General features: G+C 39.9%; 1 protein-coding gene across 1 annotated transcript; it reads left to right on the top strand.

The window, feature by feature from the left end:
- Positions 1 to 14,946: 14,946 nt before the first annotated feature.
- LOC131900195 (olfactory receptor 1468-like) lies at positions 14,947 to 15,945 on the top strand. The gene has a single exon (XM_059251547.1). The coding sequence runs from the start codon at positions 14,947 to 14,949 to the stop codon at positions 15,943 to 15,945; it is 999 nt and encodes a 332-aa protein (XP_059107530.1).
- Positions 15,946 to 18,711: the final 2,766 nt, after the last annotated feature.

The following is an 18,711-nucleotide window of genomic DNA, read 5'->3' as shown; positions in this document are numbered from 1 at the left end:
TATGCTTGAAATAATTGTCATAGGAAAGATCTTTCTGAATAGAACAGCCATTAAGACCAACAACTTACAAATGGGACCTCAATAAACTCAAAACCTCCTGTATAGCAAAGGACACATCATTTGAGTGAGGAGGCAGCCTAAAGAATGAGAAAATGCCTTTACTAGTTATACATCTGACAGAGTCTTAGTATTTAAAATATGAATATACAACAACAAAACAACAGAAGAATCGTCAAGAAAACAAATAATCCAAATAAAAAATGGAGTATGAAACTGAACAGAGATTTCTCAAAAGATGAAATGCAAATGTCTGAGAAACATTTAAAAAGTGTTCAATACCTTGCACATCAGGAAAATGCATCTTACTCTTGTTAGAATGGCCAAGATAAAAAAGAAATAAGAAGTACTGGTGTCGATGTGGGTAAAGGGGAACATTTATTCACTTCCGGTGGGAGTGCAAACTGCTACAGCTACTATAGAAATCAATGTGGAGGTTTCTCAAAACACAAGAAATAGATCTGCCACATGATCTAGCTATACCATTGGTATTAGACCCAGTGGACTGTTTGTCCTACTCTGGAAATAATTGCTCCACCATATTCATTGCTGCTGTGTTCACAATAGTTATGAAATGGAAAGAGCTTTAGTTGTCCATCAACTGATGAATAGATAATGAAAATGTGGTATATTTACACAGTGAAATATTAGTCATCTGAAAACAAAAATGCAGTTATGAAGTGTGCAGGTAAATGGATGGAACTAGAAACAATTATTCTGAGTGTTATAAGCCAGATCCAGAAAAAAAACCAAAACAGCACAGACTGTTTCCTTTCATTTGTAGATGTTAACTTTCATCTTCAGATACTTGTTCCATTTGAAATACATATAGAGGACAGGAGATCAATTTGGGGACATGGAGGGGAGGGACTTTCATGATAGGTGAGACAGAACATAGTAGTATAAATGTTTAAAGTGGAATAATGTAATAGAAATTTGGGGTGGGGTATGGAAGGGCAGGGTACAAGAGGGAATACAGGGAGTGGTAAATAACAATAAAGACTTTTAGAAAAAGAAATACAGAAACCTACTACTGTAGAAACTTATAGTCTACTGCCAGTTCTATTGGTTACCATCCAGAAATTGACAATAACATTCTATCTTTGAAGACTCTATATATTCACAAGTAACACAGACACCCACATGTGTTCAAGGTGGTGAGAACAAGAGACTGGAATTTTCAGCCCAAATGGGATGTGTCAGTTACAGCCCCTCTTCCCAAGGATCAAGGATCCTTGCCAAACGGGGAACAGAAAGAGTATAAGAGCCAGAGAAGGTGAATGCCTACAAAGAAACTGTCCTTTGGATATGGCAGTGCAGTTGCACTTGTGAACTTAGGACAACGTGCACAAGACCTATGCATGCTCAGTCTAGACCAAATCCCAGCAGAAAGAGGAGAGGTGGCACAAAGTCCCAACCCTGGCCAATGAGCTGCTGCAAGAGGAAGAATGAGTTTTCTTAAAGAGAGTAGGCCTCAGTAGGTTAACCACACTCCAGTGGAAGGCCAGACATTCAAGAATATATGGGCAGCACAAATTGTAATTGATAGGTTTAAAAAATAGTTAGCACACAGAGTTGAGTGAATTTGAAGGGAGAATGGATATTAGAGCATCTGGGGGAGAGGTTGGCTATGATCAAAACAGATAGTAGAAAATCATCAAAAAGTATTTTAGTTTATTTGTTATTAATGTTTATGCACATGTTCTGGGAAGTTGTTGACTACAATGTGTATGATGATGTCAGAAGACAACTTTCCAGAGTCTGTACCATCCTGCCACCATGGGCTCTAGGAATCAAATTCAGATCATCAGGCTTACTTGTGAAACACTTTTACCTGATGAGCCATCTCACTGGCCCAAGAAAATATCTCTTACATTAGAATATGAAACAAAGAGACCCATTTTAGTAGATACATATTTCATTCAGATAGAGTAGAGAAAATATGAAGGATGAAATCATTAAATAAATAGTTTAAAAAACAATCAAATCACAGAACTGAAGAATTATTGCCCATGTTAAAAGAGACACTTTTATGTCAAAACAAATTCATTAAAGTAGATACATGCTGAAGGCACTTCATGTTGAAATTTAAAACACTGGAGAACAAGGGAGGATAATGTATAATGATAGTAGTTGAGTTGAAAGACAAGTTGAATAAGAGCCACAGAGATGACAATAATTATACCATGATATAAACCACTGCTATACCAAACCCATCAAATTCTCCCTTACCTACTGTAAAAGAATATCAACTATTTAGAAATTTCTCTCTGACTTCACTATGTCATCCTTATCCAGTCCATTGTTATCTTTCTTACACAGTGTAATAGTCTATAAAGGGAATCTCTGTCTTCATTGTGGCACCCTGTAATTCATCCACCAGACAGCACCCACAACCAACTTAGTAAAGTATAAATTAGAATAATTTCCTCCCTCCTTAATCTCATAAGAGATCTAATATGGCATATAGAATTAAATGCAAATTCTTTTCAATAGCCTTCTGGACTCTTCATAATGTAGTCTATGATTGATTACCTTTTGACTTTATTATCAGTCTCTTTCTCATTTTAACCACACTAATCTTTATAGTTTATGTATGTGCCCAACACATTGAGATGAACAGCTTATCTAAAGTAGTCATTGACCATACAATTCTCTAGAACATTTTATTCCTGTCAGGTATTAGAAGATAGAATTATGTGTTCTAATCCAATTTCCTGTACATATATTGTCTGTCTTCTGCCAACTCCCATGCAAATACTGTTAGGATAAAAAAATGAATTTATCCTGCCTAATTATCATTGTGTCTCATTATCTAGAATAGAGGTTTACATGACATGTTGCTTAAAACATACTGAATTAATTTAATAATGGTGTCTTACTGTTCTATTTCTGTGAAGAGACACCATGACCATGGTAACTCTTGTAAAGGAAAGCATTTAATCGGGGCTTGCTCACAGTTTCAGAGGTTTAGTACATTATCAGCATGGTGGGGAGCGTGGAAGCACATAAGCAGACATGGTGCTGGAGAAGAAGCCAAGAGAGTTCTAGATCTGGACCTGCAGGAAGCAGGAAGAGCAATACACTGGAGCTGGCTTGAGCATTTGAAACCCCCAAAGCTCAACCCCAGTGACACACTTCCTTCAACAAGTCCATACCTACTCCAAGACACACCTCCTAATTGCTCTTAAGCATCGCCACTCCCTGAAGACCAAACATTCAAATATTGGAGCCTATTCTTATTCAAGCCACCAAAATGGGTTATCTGCTAAGAATTGATAGCTGCTAAACAACACAGTAAATAGACTTATGGGATACACATGGTGACATGTTGGCCCCATATTGTGACATTCAACAGTTAGCTCCTCAGTGCTGAATGAAGAGACTCTTAGTTGGTCAAATACTAATTATAATTGACTATTGATGGTTCATGCCTGAATGGGACATTTATATGAACCTCTTCATGATTCAAAGGACAATGCAGAAAAGAGGAAAGAAAGAGTGTTAAGATCTGGAGGATGGGAAGAGTGTTATGAAATATTGTTTCTGGACATGACATATGTATTGTATTCATGTGGTTGCTTGTGTAAGACCTCCACAAGACAGGGTGTACATTTTTCATCATAGATAATGGAGAAGCTCATTAGGCCCTATCCTCCCTATCCTTAGAAGTTAGTATTAGCTAATGTTTGCACGAGGGCGTAATTTTTTTCGGTGATGTACCCGTAAGAAGTTCCCCACATTCCAGTAAGTAACTCCTGGTCTATTTCTTGATTAAACTCAGTAGGCCATAAAAATACAAAATGAAACAAAAGTTGTGAAAATAGGAGGAGGACTTATTGCAGTTTCACAATATACATGTATGAAGCTGTTAAAAATTAAAACATTTAGAAAGATAGACTCTGGTCAAATATATAGTAAATAGATTCATCACTATCATGCTCCAAAAGAAAGCAGTTTTGAACTGTTATAACGTCCTCCATTTTAGTTTCCATGACAAAAGACTACCAAATGTAGAAAAAAATAAGAATTAGTGAGGAGGACATATACAAATAGAACAAAATAGAGTATGTGTAGGGTTGGTACAGAGTTTGAAAGGTCCAATTCCTTATTATATGTAACTTTTATAAACCTTGGATTATGCTACAAATAAAACACACAGGCTTTTCTCGATTTCCAAGAATATATAAGTATATTGGTGATATTATTGTGCCTTTCCTTATGGGACACAAGGCAGTCCTTATTTAGAAAACTGTATTTTTTATTTTTTGCTATCTGGAGATGGCATAACAAATGTATCAGAGATTGGATGGTTTAAATGACAGAAAATAATCACCATGTAGTTTTAGAGGTTAGAAATCCAAGATGAGGATGGTTGGTTTATTGGTTTGTAGGAGGGCATCTGTTTCATGTACCTCCACTTAGGGAGAGGGAAAGTGAGAGGGGTAAGGGAGGAGAGAAAGAATCACCTAGAGTATATAAGAGCAATGCATCTTTTGTTGTTATTATTGTTGTTTTTCGAGACAGAGTTTCTCTTTGTAGCTTTGGAGTCTGTCCTGGAACTCACTCTGTAGACCAGGCTGTCTTCGAACTCACAGAGTTCTGACTCTGACTCCCAAGTGCTGGGATTAAGGGCATGCACCACCACCACCCGGCAAGAGTATTGTATCTTGATCCCATTCATTTCCCCATCCTTTCACATCCACCCTCTGCCCCTGCACCACCCCCCAAAATAAAACAAAATTTCAGAGAAAAAAAGAAAAAAATGGGAGAAAATTAAAAATCTCATCATGGAAGTTGCAGTGTGACACAGTTGAGTCACAGAGTAAACCCCTATGTCCATATATCTTTTCCTTGAAAGTGTTCATTGCAAAGACTCATTGGTTTGGTTCAAGGCCTCTGGTTTCTCCTAAGCTATGGATGCTAGGCCCTCACTAGGACTCTTCTTGGATATCTGTTGTTTCCCTGTGTTGTGGAGATCCTGTAGCTTTGGGTCTGTAGGTCAGGTCCCTTCACATGCTCCAGCAGATCATAGATGGGGTGGATTTTTGGGCGGGCCAAGTCATAGCCCTGGTTCTGGGCCTGAGCAGCTATAGGGTTAGTCTACCCGCCAGTTCTCCCCTGTCCACACCACCAAGGTGAGCTCTCCAGCATTGCCCTGGCTAATTCACCTCTTGCAGCAATGAACAAGAGGTAGGACTGGTCCTCCTGTTTTCATACCCTCAGGGTCGGCTCTCCCACACCTGTGTCATTAGGGACAGCTCTATTGTGTTGTCCAGGTGAGGTACAGGGGCGACTCTTTCAAGTGCTGCAGCTAGTGAGGGATAGGGACAGTCCTCCTGCTCTTATGACCCCAGGGCCAGTTCCTCCACCTGTCTCAGACTTTGATGGGCAGGAGGTAGAGGCAGGCATCTCTCTTTTACATATGCTACCACATATCTGATGAGGACAACTCTCCTTTGCTCATAACAACGGGGCTGGGTCACCCTCATTTCCGACCACTGGGCAGCTCTGCTGTGCTGCCTAGGTGGGGGGCAGCGCCCATTTCCTGAGTGTGGCAGCTGGTAAGGGGGAGGGTCAGCTGTTTTATCCGTTGCAAGCAGTAAGGGGAGAGGGGTAGGTGGGGCATCTCTCACCCTCCCACATTGCCACATGACAGATGAATAGTGGGGACAGGCCTCCCACACTTACAACTTCAGGGCTGGCTCACCCACACCTCTGTCAACAAGATTGGCTCTATTGTTTTATCCAGGTGAGGTGCAGGGCCTGCTCTCCCAAGTGCTTCAGCTGGTGGGGGGCAAGGATAGCTCTCCTGCTCTTGTGACCTCAGGGCCAGTGCTCACAGCTGCCTCAGGCATTGATAGGTTGATGGGCATGGGGAGGGGAGAAGGGCCTCTCTTCCCTGACCATGCCACCACAAGACAGATCTCACATGCTCACAACTTCAGGGCTGGCTCATCCATACCCGTGCTAACAGGGTTGGCTTTACTGTGCTCTTCTGGTGAAATGCAGGGCCTGCTCTCCCAAGTGTTGCAGCTGGTGGGAGTCAGGGATGGTTCTCCCACCGTGACCATAGGGCCAGCTCTTCCACTTGCCCCAGGTGTTGATGGATGGGGAGGGAGGGAGAAGGGCAACTCTCACATGCCCATACAGCCTCATGACTGATGAGAAATGGGGACAGATCTCTCCTGCTCACTACTTTGGGACTGGCTCACCTGCTTCTCTGCCAACATGGTTGGGGGTACTGTGCTGCCCAGGCAAAGTGCAGGGCCTGCTTTCCTGCTCTTGTGACCTCAGGGTCTGGTTTCTCACCTGCCCCAGGTGTTGATGGGTGGAGGTGAGAGGTTTTAAAGGCTTTAACATGGTAATTTGAGGGACACAATTCAGTTTACTGCTATAATGAAGAAGGCAGTAAGAGTTTAAAATCATAGTCCCTTGTAAATTTATCTATCTGGGGACCTCTTGCACTTCCTTCTTCATCTCCCTACTTTTCCACATTAATATGGGATCAATAAAGATGGTCGTGTTCTAGGAGCTAGGGAGATGACTCAGTGTATAAAACACTTGCCTCCCAACCCACCTCCTAAGACCTGAGTTCAAATCACCACCACCCACATAAATTTTGGGCAAATGTGGCATCCCATCTGTAATCCTAGCATTGGGGAAGCAGAGAAAGGAGATCCACTGTTCAAGCTGGCTGACTTATACTAGTCAGATGGTGAGTTCTAGGTTCATGTAAGGGACTCTGCCTCAATATATAAGGTGGTGAGAGGTTGACAAAGGTATTTAATGTCAGTCTCAGGCCTTGCCATGAACACACACATTCCCGTATGTGTCATATTCTAAATTCATCTTAAAGGATCAAGTTCTGCAGCCAAGGAAGCAATTCAGCCAGTCATTTGTGATTAACAATCAAGAAATCAAATATCTGTATTAGTACACTAATATGTTCAAAGCCACTTTGAAAAAAACATTCCCAGCCATATTAGAATCACAAAACTGTTGTTCACTAGCAGGGACTTTTTGCTTGGAAGATATAGTTTTTGCCCAAATACATCCAGGTTTCAGGGTCATTCCGAGGGAAGTCAAGCAAGATTTAAGACCCTCTCCTATGCTGTGTCACAGTGACCCTCACACTGCGCTCTATTGTTCAGTTCTCTTTCTGGACATCCTATAAAGGGATCAAGAAGACTTACCTTTTCCACAAACCTTCAAATCTAATTAGGAAAAAATACACCATGTACTTGTTCCCTTGACACTTCAGGTGGCAAAATTTCATCCTTTCCCAGGCCTATTAGAAACTTGCAAGTATCTTGTTACCCAGCCAGCTGTCTTTAAGGACAGCATGCTCACTAAGACCCACATGACAATAAATATTACTTAATATTTACAGGTAAGTCCATAGTACAATAGAAAATATCAAGATCTCTACCGAGAATTAAAGGTTGACTGAAAAAGAGCCCCAGTGACCTCCTGATTATAGAGTGGGAACCATTTTTATGGTGAAGCTTTCCCATCTCTGGTTCTTCCATTGCTTGGCTTCGCATTATCCTGTTTGCTCCTGTTCAGATGATGCTCTGAAACACAGTGGGGCTGAAGAGTTGTCTGCGCACATGCTCTTGCTTTCCCCAACTGACTCATAGCTGCCACATAGCTGCTTCTGATTATGGTCTTCATACCCACGCTTGATGTCTTTGAAACCTCACTTTCTGCCATCCCCTTTCACTGACACAATAATTGGCAGTTGGGAAGAATCACAGAAAGCCTGGCAGAGTGTAGCTTATGTATTAACTGTAGCATGCTGAATAGTAAAATGGGAAGCCATCTGTGATGATTTTCTGCACCACTGAGAGCTAAGTGCTTCAAGTTGACTTCCCAAACATCTCCCTTCACTAGACACCCCTGGGTCCTGGTGCCGCCCTTAAATGCTGCCAATAAAAACTTGATGAACCTAATCATTACTGAGTGACCTGAGAATGAATGAAAATGTGATTGCTTCTCAAGGATGTAGACATGTTAGATGACATGTGAGACTTCTTCTATAGGTCATAGTAAGCAAATACTTTTAGCAGACGAGACTGGATGAGGCACGTTAGCTGGGGGTTATCTGGCAGCCCTTGTCTTTTCTTTCCTTCTGATGTTTCTTTCCCTTAATGTTATGGATGCTTGTGAGTGAGGAGGATTCTTAGGCCTTCTGTACCAACTAAGAGGGATTTAGAGAAGAAACAAGCCCCAGGGGATACTTTTCTCACATCATTTCCCCTTCCCCAGTACTGAAGGAGAGCTTCAACCCTACTTCCATGTCCCATTAATGATATAATGAATAAATACATAACTTGGTGCCTCCTCCCAAGCTGGATTGACTCCAGTTTCATTGATAAGTTCATAACCATTTCTAGTGTTTTTCACAACCTTACTAGGGAAGCTATTTAAAGCAGTTAAAACCTTTTTTCTGCTCTTTTCCTAATTTCCTCTTCAAACAGAAACCTAGGGGCACTACTATGTCCAGGGGACCTCCCTCTGCAAACACACTCATCTATGATGAGCTCCCCCCCAACACACAATGTAAGAGAACCGATTAGGCAAAATGTATTTTCTTTTTGGTCACAAACTCTCTAAGCTGGAAATTGGGAAAGTTCATGAATTATACATCAAAACACATACACCAAAGCCATTGTGTAAAGTTGAAAAGAAATTGTACTGTTTCTACTACCCACCTTCTATTCGCATACAATCACACTTCTACCACATCATACATAAATATACCCAATTAGAAATCACAGAATTTTCAAATGTCAGAATGAAATAGGAGTATAGAGATAATTTAGTACAACCCCTTCATTTTACAAAGGATAAAACTAATACCCAGACAGAGGACTTTATAAAGGTCACTCAGGTAGCTGAGAATAGAAGTGGACTAAAATGGTGAGCATGTCTATGATGTCCTGTGTCAGAACAAACAAGCACACATTTGCCTAAGAACATGAGTGTGTATAGATCAAACCTCTAAATGAGGAAACACCAATCTTTTCAAAGCAAAAATGACCCCATTCATCATTTCTGAATGTCCCTGTTCTTTCCTGCACTGCTTTGCTGCTTGTCAATTCCCAGGACACTTCCCTTCCCTTGCCTCTGAACAGCCCTCACGAATGAACAATTCCTAAGTGCATTTGCTATGACGTGTGCAAAGGCAGCCACTCAGAGAAAAGGTCAGTGTCAGTGTCCTTTGTTTCCAAATATGTCTCTTAAAAAAAAATCAAACATTGCAATACTGAATCCAAATTGCCTAAAGACTTACAGATCTTCTCTCAGAAAGTCCAAGGCTCCCGAAGAAATGGCAAATTCAATGAAACTTGTGATGTGATTTACCAAACTGAAAAAGCTACACAAAAGGGGCATGAAGATACACCATTTTTCTAGTTGCCTAGGGAATTGTGTTGACAGGTCTGTAAGTGCAGCCATGACTTTGTGATTCGTCAGTCTTCCTACCCAGCCATTTCTCCAGTGCCTCAGAAAATCATGCAGATTTGGGACACATTTTTTAGTCATTTGAAATAGGGATTCAGAGTTCAGAAGAGCTCAGGACAAAACAGAGAAGTCCTGAAGAAAAAAGCAATTATTTGTAGATGTTTTATTTTTCTGTGTGGTATATGTGGGTTCGCATTTCTGTGTGTGAGTGGGTATATGTATGTGTAGGTGTGCATGTATACATAGGCACTTGTGTGTGAAGGCCAGGCAATCCCAGGTGTCATTCCGTAGATACTGTCCACCTTTTTTAATGCTTTAGTATTAATCTTTTTTAGATAAGGTCACTCTCTGGCCTGTAACTCTACACATAAACTAGCCTGGGTTACCACAGGACCCCAAGGAACCACCTGTCTATGCCACCCTTGGGGATCCAACACAGGTCCTATGCTTAACCAAGTGAGTACTTAACCAAGTGAGCTTAACCAAGTGAGTACTTAACCAACTAAGGTATGCCCCAGCCCCATATTTATATTTCATTTTGCATTTCTTTTTTTTGCCTTATTTCTTTGTTGTTTTGGGACAGGTTATTACTATGCAGCCTAGGTAGCCCTTGACCTCTTCAACCTCCTCAAAGCTGGGATTATAGGTATGGACTACCACACATGAGTGTGATTTGCATTTCTGATGTTAGTTCTTGCCTGGCACCTAATCTTTTTCATTTTGAATTTAAGAAATCACAAATTATATGGCATATACAATGACCCACTTATCATTCCCAACCATTATTGTTAGTTTTGCTTTCCATCACTCTCTCCTGTACTGCAGCCACAGTTGTTAACTCTAGGTTCTTGTACCTATCTTGTACTTGAGACCTCCAACTTCCTGTTTCTCTATCTTTATGGATAAATGCCAATTTTTCATTTCAGTTCTTCAAAAAAACATCCAGTTCCACTTTTCCCTTAAAGGCTTCTGTGATCCCCACTACAACTTCTTTATGATTCTTCCATGTATAGTTTCCATTCATCTGATAGTCAACTCATTCCCTGGTTACTGAGTGATTATTTGAGTAACAATTGTTAGTCAGCATTATTGTAGAAAAAGTGAAGCCATCTCTGTCTTCAGAATTTATAGGGGAGCAGGGAAGACAGTTACAGTAAATATGCTATGTAGGTTGATCCAATCTAATTTAATTTTGAAAGTTCATAGAAAACCCACTTAGAGAAGTAGCACTTCAATTGAGATCAGAAATCAGACCATTAGTGAGTCAGAGGGTAGGTTGATTTCTTTCCAGACAGAGACTACAGGTATATGAAGGAAACTAAAGCAGGAAGGAAGTTGAGTCTTTAAATACATCTGGAAGAAAGGGATAAGAGCACAGTATAGAAGTGAGAAATATGAAAGACATTATAGGCTACATTAACAATTTTGTACCTTAATTGTTTGAAAGAAAGAAGTACATGCAGAGACATGGTGGTCATTTGGAATAGGGTAGTAGAGATGAATATATTAAAGCTATATTAAAAATGAGAATCCGTAAGACTTAACTAATTAACTTCTAAGAGAAAAAGAAGATGTCAAAATGACAAAAGCTGATATGTTATAATTTAATGAGATGAGAAAAACTATGGTTGGTTTTAGGTAGATGATGAGATTTAATTTTTGTTGTATTTATTTTTGTGTGTTGTTAGGTGCATGTATTCTATGATGCATGTGTAGTTGTCAGAGTAAAACTTGCAGGGGTTGGTTCTCTCCATTCCACCTAAGAGGCTTAGGGGATTAAACTCAGGTCATTATGCTTGGTGGCAAGCACCTTTAACCATTGAGCCATCTTGCTGGCCATGTTTGGCTGTGAAAAATCCGCTTGGTGTGCTTATGAGATAACACAGATGCAGATACCAGGTAATAATGAGAGTGTTTTGTTTTATAGTACAGAATAAAGAGCTAAGCTAGATACAAGAAATTGAGAATCATCAACATAAATATGGTAAACAAAGCCTCGAGAATAGGTAATTATATTTAAAGGAGAGAGTTGAGCAAGAAAGGAAAACTGTCATATCACCATAAACATTTAAATATTTATGAAGGTACCATGAAAGGGAATGGTAAAAGAATAGTCATCTAACTAGAAGGAAACCCAGATTTATGAGAGTTTTCCCAAGGAAGGAGAGTATATTAGGAAGGGTGATCATCTGAGGTAAATGCTGTGAAGTTGCCAAGAAGACTGGATTTAGCAGCGTAAGTGTCTTTGTGACCTTCAAGAGCTATTTCAGTGGAATCATGTGGGGCAGAAGGCAGATTGGAGTGGGTTGAGGTGAAGAAATGGAGACAGAAATGTAAATAATGTAAGAAATTTCTATTTAATGACAAGAATGATACTGTTCCATAACTAAGTGGCTGAAATACACGGGGGTTTGCTTTGTTTGTTTGCGTGCACATTGCAATGACTAGACCAGTGGTAGAGACCAATTGAAGATATGGACAAGCAAGAAACTAGCTGATGATTTAAATCATCAGGGAAGACAAATGGATATGGGGCCCTGAATATAGGTAGGAGGTTAGCCAGGGTTAGAAATAGAGCTAACTCTAGGTTTAGTGGCAGACAGTTCTTAATAGATTTGAGTAGATGGTGAGGATATTTGCTCAGATTTTGAAGGGAGGGAGAATTGAAGGAAGGAAATTTTACACGATAACTTAGATAATTTTGGGCAACTTCTCAGTGTGCCTGTTATTCTGTAGCTCCCTCAACTAGGCTCATTAAGAAGTAGTGTAGCCGGGCGGTGGTGGCGCACGCCTTTAATCCCAGCACTCGGGAGGCAGAGGCAGGCGGATCTTTGTGAGTTCGAGGCCAGCCTGGTCTACATAGTGAGATCCAGGAAAGGCACAAAGCTACATAGAGAAACCCTGTCTCGAAAAACCAAAAAAAAAAAAAAAAAAGTAGTGTAATAGAATGCTTATATGAGATCTACAGTGAGAATTTCTTGGTAGTGATTTTTGTCTATCACCTAGTTGTATGGCTTTAGTTAATCCACTCAAACTCTAACTTTAGTTTTTTCCTTTGTGAAAGAGACATCATAATTTTTTACACATATCACAATTTTGTTATGAAAATAAATATACACTGTGGGATTAGAACAGTGCCCAGAAGATAGTAAGTACACTAGCTTTACCTTTATGGTTAAATCTTTCCAAACAAAAATCTAAAGTTATATGTGGAATCAAAGAGCAGTTATTAGGTGTGAGGAGGCCGAATTTGTTTCTCCAAAAGCCAATATTTTAGTTTTACGACTGGAGTAAAAATCTAGCAGGCACTCTTGGTTGTATACTGTTTTTACATATCAGGATATTAGAGATTGCCAAGAAATCCCAGTAGGGATGACTTGGTCCATAGAGGATGGACATATGAGTTTTTTTTTTTTTTTTTTAATAAGATGCCTTGAGAGTTGTGTCTTTGGCCAAAAATCCAGAAACAGAGACAACATTGGTTGAGGTTTTCATCCTTCCAGCCTTCCTTTCTATTTTATTTTTCTGTTGCATACTGTTTTGAGTCTTGGAGGAGAAAAGGTTTATGTTGTGGCTGGGGAAAGTGTCACTGACTACTTGGTGAATAACGTGAAGCCATTTCTGTGTGGAAGAGCTTTGGAAACAGCCATAAAAAGCAAGGTGAGGACCATAGGAGGGAGACTTCAACCCCTAAACACAAACACTTGCTCCCTACATTCACTACAAACATATTGTGCCATCTGAATGACTTGAGCATAAAGGGTGACAGATGGAAGACACAAACATACTTGGTTGTGAAGGGTAGCACCAGTTTGGAGGGGGTAGATGAGAACAATCAGTTAAATGGAGCTAGCTAACATGCTATCTTGAAAGTCAAATCAGAAACGTGTGCTGTCAAACTTTGTTAATTCAATCTGCATTAATGAAAAGCCTAGATTACATGTACATAATAATATGCCACTTTATTATTTTTGGTACATTCTGTACATATGAAACAGCCGAGTGTTGCCTAGCAGAGGTCCCACCAGACCCGATCCTGCTTGATTTACAATTAGCACATTTATTTGTTAGTATGCAAATGAGGACTGCTATGGCACTTAGAAAAAATTGTGTTATTAAATAAGTGCAGCATCCTTCCTGTAATCTTGTTCCAACTATTCATTAGTGTTAGCAACCTCTTTTTTTTTTTGTCACAGAAGGTACAAGCTTAACAGAAAACCAGTAAAATTATAGAAATTTACACAATGGCAGTTTCACTTGTGTTAGGCTGGGAAGATGGTATGAAAACATGGCAGGCCTTCAAGTAACCAATGCATAAAATGGATCTGCAAGCATCATATGGAACAGTTTAGATTAGGTCCAAATTTCAAGAAGTACAAACAAAACTTCAATTTGCATGTCCTTGTCCATTCGCTCTCAGATAAGGGGAAATTAAGTTCTAGATTAAAACACAGTCTAACTCCACTACTACTAACAGTGTGTGACTGGCTGGACAAGACTTCAGGTGCACTGAAAATGGGTGGGGTTGAATAAATATTAGTTATTACCTCCTATGATGCAGCCATGAAGGTGTAAAGCAATAGAGACGTTAGGGCACAGAAGTGAACAAGAGGTCTCTAAAGCCATGCTGGTTAAGCTCAGAACCCTGACTCCACTGCACTGACTTTTCTATCAAATTGATCAATATAACCCTGGATGTGTCAATTTTTGCACCCATAAATTTGCATTTTAGTAGTCCTATGTATTTTATATGGTTAGGGTGAATATTTGAAAAGATACATCATGTAAAGTACTTGGTAGAGTACCAGCAAAATAGAAACCATAAATAATCACTAACTTTTAAAGTGTTCCCCAAATCTTTCTTTAGTTTGGCTTCTTACTGTTCAAATGACTCCACTGTAAATGGACTCAAGACATTACATTCCACCTCTATGTTGCTTGCTTGAGTGGACATTCATGCATGGCTTTCTTGTGGTACTTCACTTCACCTTGTTGAAATTCAAAAAGTGGTGTGTGGGTCAGTTCTTCTTTGGAGCTATCTTTTTGCCTTTAGACAATACCAGTCTTTAAGATTAGTGAATGTTAACACTTATCGTTTGTGTAGTCATGGATCAAATACACGCCTGGCTACTTTGTATGTGTCAGTACAATTCTCATATTACCCATGAAAATAGAAACTGTTGAAATAGCTCCAGGAAGCTCAGATAGCATAGACATGAAGATTGTGAGCTGTAAATTCAAAATGTCCCATTTCCCCCCATTTACCCATTTACGAATATTTACTGTTCTCTCACTGTGTGTTAGGCCCTTGTTTTACTGCTGTTTTTATTTACTAGGGATGAATGTAACCCTGTGTTGTCTGGCTCCAAGGCCTGACTCTGTTCTACAGTCTAGTGTAATGCACTGACAGGCTTTTGTGTCATGTTGCGATTTACCAGTGAAGATGAATTTTCCCTTTTTAGACACAGCAGAACCATGCACCAAGGAAACCGAACTTCTATCTCTGGATTCTTCCTCCTGGGACTCACAGTGGGGTCTGAGCAGCAGCTGCTCATCTTCACACTGTTTCTAAGCATGTATGTGGTCACTATGGTGGGAAACTCACTTATCATTCTGGCTATTATTGGTGATACTCATCTCCACAGCCCCATGTACTTCTTCCTTGCCAATCTATCCTTCACTGACATCTGCTTCACAACCACTACAGTTCCTAAACTGCTGGCAGACATTCAAAGCCAGAATCCAACCATCTCTTTTGGAGGATGTCTTACACAAATGTACTTTTTTATGCTCCTGGTGGACCTGGATAATTTCCTTTTGGCAGCCATGGCATATGACCGATACATTGCCATCTGTCACCCATTACACTATGTTGCACTATTGAGTCCCAAGCGCTGTGCCCTGTTGGTTGTGATTCCATGGGTTATCTCTAATCTTGTTTCAGTGCTGCATCTCAGTCTGCTGAGCCTCTTGCCTTTCTGTGATAAGAGAGTAGTCCCACACTTCTTCTGTGATCTGGAACCCATCTTAAGGCTTGCTTGCGCAGATACTCATATCAACAACTTGCTCATCCTTTTTGTTGGGGGAGCAGTTATCTTCATCCCCTTCAGTTTCATTCTTGTCTCCTATATCCTTATTGGTGCTGCAGTACTTACCGTTCCATCAGTGAAAGGAAAGTGGAAGACATTTTCTACATGTGCCTCCCACCTCTCAGCAGTGTCCCTCTTCTATGGGTCTATTGTTGGTGTCTACTTTCTTCCTGCTTCCAGCTACTCAGCAGAAAGGGATAAGGTGGCTGCCATCATGTATACCATTGTAACACCAATGATGAATCCTTTCATCTACAGTCTAAGGAACAAAGACATGAAAAGGGCACTGAGGAGGCTACTCAGCAAAAACCATCTTTTTTTGAGTTGGTGAACTCTGCCGGATACACATCTTCATCAACTTTTAAAAACTTGGAGAGGAGTAAAAAGGACACATGGCCTGAGGCTACTCCATACCATTAGCAGTTTCCTTCACATCAGCTTCTTAACTTCAGTTCTGTCCCAAGATTCTAGTTCAGAGATATCTCATCATAATGAAAAGAATCACAACAATGAAACAAAACAACAATACTTTATTTTATTTTATTTCAAAACCTTCACTGCTTACATAAAGAATGTTCCTTAAATAAATTCATGAATGTATAGTCAAGACTTAATTTTCCCCCCAATTTGTGGGTTGCATTTTCTTTCTCCCTCAACTGGACTTTATATACTAAATTGTAAATCTTAAAATAAGAAGGAAAGGTGTTGCTGGTGAATTTCTCTCCAGCTCCCACCACCAAGTCCCGCCAGTCTCAGAGTCCACTTATAAAATAAACATACAGACTCTTACATTATTTAAACTGCTTGGCCATTAGCTCAGGCCTGTCATTGTCTAGCTCTTATTCTTATATTTAGCCCATTTCTATTAATCTTTACTTTGCCACATGGCTCATGGCTTACTGGTACCTTACATCTTCCTTGTCCTGATGGCGGCTGGCAGTGTCTCTCTCTCTCCGCCTTCCACTGCCCAGAATTCTTTTCCTTGTCCCGCCTATACTTCCTGCCTAGCCAATGGCCAATCAGTGATTTATTTACTGACCAATCAGCAACACACTTGACATACAGACCATCCCACAGCACTTCCCCTTTTCTTTTCTTAAAAAGGAAGGTTTTAACTTTAACATAGTAAAATTACATATAACAAAACAATTATCAAGCAAGAATTACAGTTACAATATTAAGGAAGAGATCCTATCTATCTTATATTTGTGAGTTTAAGGTTTTATATCTAACTTATCTTTTATTATAACTAAGGAAAATTGTAAGTATCTAGTCTTTAACCACATCAAAGACCTCAGAAGGATATACTACTACCTGAGAAATGGAGAAGGATATAAGCAACTTTTAGGAGTCTTGTAGGGTAGACAGAGACAGCTGGCAGCCTGGACAGTCATTCAAAGTTCTCTTGTGAAGTTGGGGCATCTGTCTTCAGCCCACAGGCCTAGAGTCTCTTATTCACTTTTTTCTGTGTCTTGTAGAATGTCTGGCAGTTTTCTCTGCAAAGCAGGAACCTGAAGGACCATTTTGTCAAGCAAAGTTCAGTGGTCACCTTTCTATGGGTCCTGCATGTCCAGTTGATCAAGCAGTCCAGGCAAGAACAGTTTCTTGCCCAAATGGCTATTTTTGTCAAGGTGAAGATAAACTCCATATGGAGTGTCTTCGATGCCCATCCTCCTCTCTGAAGTAAATCGGTGCTGTCAGGAGCAGACATGTCTCACTGTCCAGAAAGTCTAAATTTTTAAAACATTTTAAATGCCATATTCTGTAGGTCTTTGAAGTGTTTGAAGACTACCTATCTATCTGAAATATAACTATGTATACCTAGAAGACTTAACTAACATGGCTACAAATATGATTATCATAGATGACTAATTATTAATCTATTTTTTAATTATCCATTATAATTTTAAATGAGTTACATAAACATAATACCTCAAACAAGAATAGAAATATATATACAGTATAACAAAATTAAGTTTAAATTTGTATCAATAAACTAAAATCTATAGCGATGTAAAACATTTTAAACAAGTTGTTACTCTTTAAAAGTAGGTTCATTAATCTACCCTTTCATCCTATCATATCTAAACTATCCCCTTTTTTTTCTTTAGAAAGAGATTGTATTTATAATCAACCTGCTTTAAATAAAAATATTGGTTTTTGTCTGTCCCACACCAGAGGGCTCTTCTGATTTGGGACATAAGAATCTCTTAACCATTTTTTTTTTTGAGCAATATGTCTGGGTTTAGAGGGGGAGTGAGCCAATTCCATCTCTAAAGCCAGCTTGGTATATTTGGGAATTTGGGCGTAGCTTCTCTTACTACTTCCTGCTGGAGGGGGGCGCTGTATCTTCTGGAGACAGAAAGAAAATTTTAGGATCATGGAGTAGTCCGTGAGGCTGTATATCTGAGCCAGTTGACTTGAAACCATTCTGGATGTTGAATCATCTGGGCCATGGTGTCATTGGAGACCTTTCAGGGGGTCTTGGCTGGTCAAACCTGATGTATCTTAATCTGGAACAAATCCATAGTCTCTGGCTTTCTGTGGAAACAAGAGCAGAGACTCTTTTCCAAAGCAACATATCCTTATATCCAAATTTTGAAGTCAAGGTACCTTTAAAATATACATTTTGGCATAACTCAACAGCTTTTGTAATCAAATGTTTTTCTTCAATTATGAATATCAAAGAGAACATAATCCAGATTCTCTGTGTGGTAGCCATCTTTACGTGGCTTATTTTTTTTATATTAGCTTGAGCCTATTGCTTTAAACTGTAGCCTTCTAAGCCTGAAACGGCACTGGCGCTGTGGCTGCTGGTTCCGCCCACTTCAGCTTCCCAACATGGCGGTAGTCTGTTTTCCGCCAGCTCTGGGAGCCATCAACTCTCAGAAACAGTGGGTCTATGCTTCTATCAAAGCAGCGTGTAGCGCAGAAACCTCTTTTTTTTTTTTGTTTTGTTTTGTTTTGTGCTAGCAAAGGCTAAATTCACCACATAGCTTAATGTGCCATTCGCAGAGGCCTCATTCCCGCCATACGGCGGCAGGTCGAGCACGCACGCTAGGAACCCGCCAGTAGCTCAAACCAGCAGCTGCCGCTC

Source organism: Peromyscus eremicus, chromosome X (assembly GCF_949786415.1).
Source record: "Peromyscus eremicus chromosome X, PerEre_H2_v1, whole genome shotgun sequence".
In the NCBI taxonomy this organism is placed as follows: Eukaryota; Metazoa; Chordata; class Mammalia; order Rodentia; family Cricetidae; genus Peromyscus; species Peromyscus eremicus.
This window is presented reverse-complemented; position numbering and strand designations above follow the sequence as displayed.